The sequence below is a fragment of the Phoenix dactylifera genome, unplaced genomic scaffold (assembly GCF_009389715.1).
Source record: "Phoenix dactylifera cultivar Barhee BC4 unplaced genomic scaffold, palm_55x_up_171113_PBpolish2nd_filt_p 000734F, whole genome shotgun sequence".
NCBI lineage: Eukaryota > Viridiplantae > Streptophyta > Magnoliopsida > Arecales > Arecaceae > Phoenix > Phoenix dactylifera.
The window spans coordinates 9,574-13,258 of record NW_024068110.1 but is presented as its reverse complement, the minus strand read 5'-3'; the positions used below and the strand labels follow the sequence as shown (position 1 = coordinate 13,258).

Sequence of the window (3,685 nt, the reverse complement as noted above, 5' to 3'; positions counted from 1 at the left end):
CTGCCTTCCTCACTGTAGACTCAGTTGACGAGAGCTTTCCTTCCTTCTGCAGCACCAGAAAAAAAAGAAGATGGGAAGACAAAAACAGTGAAACCTTTTGAATTAATATAAGTAGGTTGAAATTACATAACTGGAACTGGAAAAACAAAACAAAAGAACCAACAATTACAAGCCTAATAATCTCACTAAATGGTTCCCAATCCCTAAGACAGTAATATATAAAAGGTCGTTATCTCTGACATGTTCCTTCTTGTTGAAACATAACATGAGAGCAAGACCTATAATCCCAAAAATGAAAGACACAGGAAAAATTTTGGTCCACCAGTTCGGAACTTTTGTTTCTAAAAATTATCACCACAACCTACTGGTACAATTATAAAGTAACACTCGAACGATGAAACGCTAATGAACGTGGCCCACACGGCTTCGTTTTTTCATTCATTCTTTTTTCAAGGAGAAAACCACCACGTATACAAAATTAAAAGCAAAAAGTCACAATATGGCTTTCAGGTCATGCAGAAACCTGAGAGTCAGATGATGAAGAAATCTATTAAATATTCACAATTTTCTCTTATATTTCCCTCCCACCTGAAATCCAGGCCTCATAACAAGAACAGATCTTCCATATTTGTCAAAGTAATCAGCCCGGTAAATCTTTCCAGTAGCAGCTTCATGGGCAACATCTTCCTAGTAGTCAACAAGAAATTACATCAGGAAACAGAAAGCTACAAACAAACTTGTAATCATGTAGGCTTTACCAAAATATCAAGAATGAGTGGACTCTAAAAATTCTATGCAGTTGATAAATAGCAACTTATCTGCACTTTCTTTCAAAATAAGGGCTTTGGAGATATAATTGATGCAGATTCTTTTTTCTTACAGTTGAATGATGGCACACTAATAAACTAAATGAAGGAGGTAGATCACTTAATCTTTGCGTTCTATCAATTTTTGTTTCGCTCTTGCCAAATGTGGGCAAATGGTCATTGTGTCTTTTTGATTTAATATTTTAATAAATCTAGCCTCTTCTTAGATTTGTGAGGAGTTAAAATTCAGAAATAATTTGATTGGTCAGTGACCAACTTGTGTTAAACTACAGTTCTTCAAGAACATAACGAACTCTACCCATACCCAGCGAATGGCTTCTGGCTTGTATTTCAATCTCCATTTCACAGTCTCTTTCAGCATTTTACTTGCCTTTTCTGCATTCCAGTTTCTTGACCGGAGGTACCTTGATATTGAAGCATCTGAACAGAAGTCTGGCAGTGCTTCCGACAATGGACCAATCATCCTTCGAACTTCATTTATCTGCTTGGAAAAGGCATCAACATTACCTATATATGATAAGCATGATACAACAGGAACCCCTTAACAATGTTGTGAGACATAATATTCCATAAAGATCTTAACATGCTTTCTCATAAAAAGGAAGGAGCTTAAGATGCTCTTCAAGTGAAAACTATAAGATGCTTTTCAAGCGAACACTATAAGATGCTTCAAGTGATAACCAAAATTCGGAATGAAGATGTCATGCATAAAACTTAAGAGGCATAAATAGAAGCATTTAGTTGGTTAAAATGAGTATGTTTACCTTTGCTTGCTGTTCTTCAGGAGACAAGGCTTTCTCAACAGCACTCGATCTTGATTTTCTCAAAGGCATTGTTATATAATTTAGCAAACTTCTGGAAGATCTAAAAATTAAATTAAAATGAGTACATCTGTATACCAGTAAGAAGATCAATAACAAAGATTGAATTTGCCTGTGAGGGAAATTTATAGCTAAATGAATCAGCAGAATCAATATATTTTATTTCATAGAAGAGAGTCTAGCTCCTATGTAAATAACTTTAAATACCCAAATGTAGCCTATCTGGAAGAAAAAGAAATTAAGTTTCATTGATGTACATGATGCTGTTAGACATATGTTTTACATGATTCATGGCTTATCTATCTTGTGCTGAGATTATTTTTCCAACAAAGCAATGAAATGTTTAGAATCAATTATAAAGAGAGAAAATTATACAGCCATCAATTCTTACACAGATACAGTAAATTGACTAAAGAGAAGCATATTCAAATGACATGTTAGACAAATTAAGAAAAACACGAACATTCAATTAGACTTACATCTTGTAAGGATCGGCACCAGTGAAACCAGTAGGTTTTGGTATCGGAATCAACACCTGTGCACAAAATCAAAAGAAAAACAAACAAATAAAGAACGAATCATGAGGGCAGAAAACCCTAGAAGTATGAACTATAGCGCTAAACAAAAATCTCTGCCGTATATCCACAAATTGCAGCTTCCTGGAAGCGGCGGAGACCTTTTTCTTCAACCAAAAAATTACCCCATTACATCAAAAACCACAGAATCATCCAAATCTCTGTTGTATATCCACAAATCGCATCACGAGAAAAAAAAATCCCAATAAATTAAGCTTACGTTCCACCATTTTATATGAACCAGACACCGAAATCACCCCAAAAAAATATAAAAATAGTAACAAAGGGACAAGCACGGGTACCTCAAGCAATATCACAAGCATTTCATCAAAAATCCGAGGCGAAGAGATCTTATCAGAAAGACCGCCCCGATCTTGAGCATTTCACGAGAGATACAGAACAAAATCCCGCGCTGCTGGCCTCGGACGTGAGCTCTCAAAGCGAGAATCCGTATTCGAGGAGACTCGAAGAAGATCAGGTAGCTCTCGTCGGCGTAGGGGGGAGGAGAAGGGTTTAGGAAATCCGGACGGTCATCCCAGCCGTGGACAGCCTTTCGGTTAGGGATTTGTTGGATTTGGGTTGGGGGGAGGAGGAGGGGTTAGGGATCGCCCGGGGGGGGGGGGGGGCGGCGGGGTGTGGGTGTGGTGTGGGGGGTTGAGGGGCGGCTGCACTTAGATTTCCTCCTTTTATCTTTTATCTTTTTTTATTTATAATTACTCAAAAATATTATTTTTAATATTTTTGGAATTAGAAATTAAATTTAGTGACGAAAATTTCTGTCAATAATCCGTCACTATCAAAAATAATCTTTTAAAAATTTATAAACATTTGGGTTGTAATTTTTGTGACGGGTGAATTTGTCACTATCTCGTTGCAATTTCGCTTACCAGTTTTGTGACAGATATCCCGTCACGACAGTGGTCACTAAGTTTTGGCGCCCATCCTACCCGCGTATTTTGTGACCGGTCGGTCACTAATCTGTCACTAAGTTTACGCCACGGTGACCAAATTTCTGTCTGTCACTAATCCGTCACAAATAGTGACTGATAATGGGCCGTCACTAATTTTCCGTCACTATACGCGTGTTTTCTGGTAGTGAGTATTTGCCTTGCACTCGAGTCGACTCCTAGAATTCTCGAGTCGACTTTGGCACATGGTTATTGTCTGGCACTTCCTCGAGCCGACTCCCAGATAGGGCGAGTCGACTCTTAAAGTAAAAATAGAGAGCAATTTTTCAAGTGCAGAGCGCAAGTTGACTCCAACTATTGACGAGTCGACTCTTACAGGAAAGACAGAGAAGTGATTTTTAAGGCACAGTACTCGAGTCAACTCCAACTCCTCGAGAGCCGACTCTTACAAAAAAGTTAGAGAGCAAGTTTTCAAGGCACAGTATTTGAGTTGACTCCAATTGTTCACGAGCCGACTCTTACAGAGAAAACAAAGAACGAATTTCCAAGCTACA

General features: G+C 38.1%; 1 protein-coding gene across 1 annotated transcript; it reads right to left on the bottom strand.

The window, feature by feature from the left end:
* Positions 1 to 529: 529 nt before the first annotated feature.
* On the bottom strand, positions 530 to 1,765 carry LOC103722749 (phosphatidylinositol transfer protein 3-like). The gene is made up of 3 exons (XM_039120182.1): positions 1,592 to 1,765; positions 1,132 to 1,308; positions 530 to 687 (listed from the first exon to the last, which is right to left on the bottom strand). The coding sequence occupies exons 1-3, from the start codon at positions 1,658 to 1,660 to the stop codon at positions 559 to 561; spliced, it is 375 nt and encodes a 124-aa protein (XP_038976110.1). The 5' UTR covers positions 1,661 to 1,765; the 3' UTR covers positions 530 to 558.
* Between the last annotated feature and the right edge of the window lie 1,920 nt (positions 1,766 to 3,685).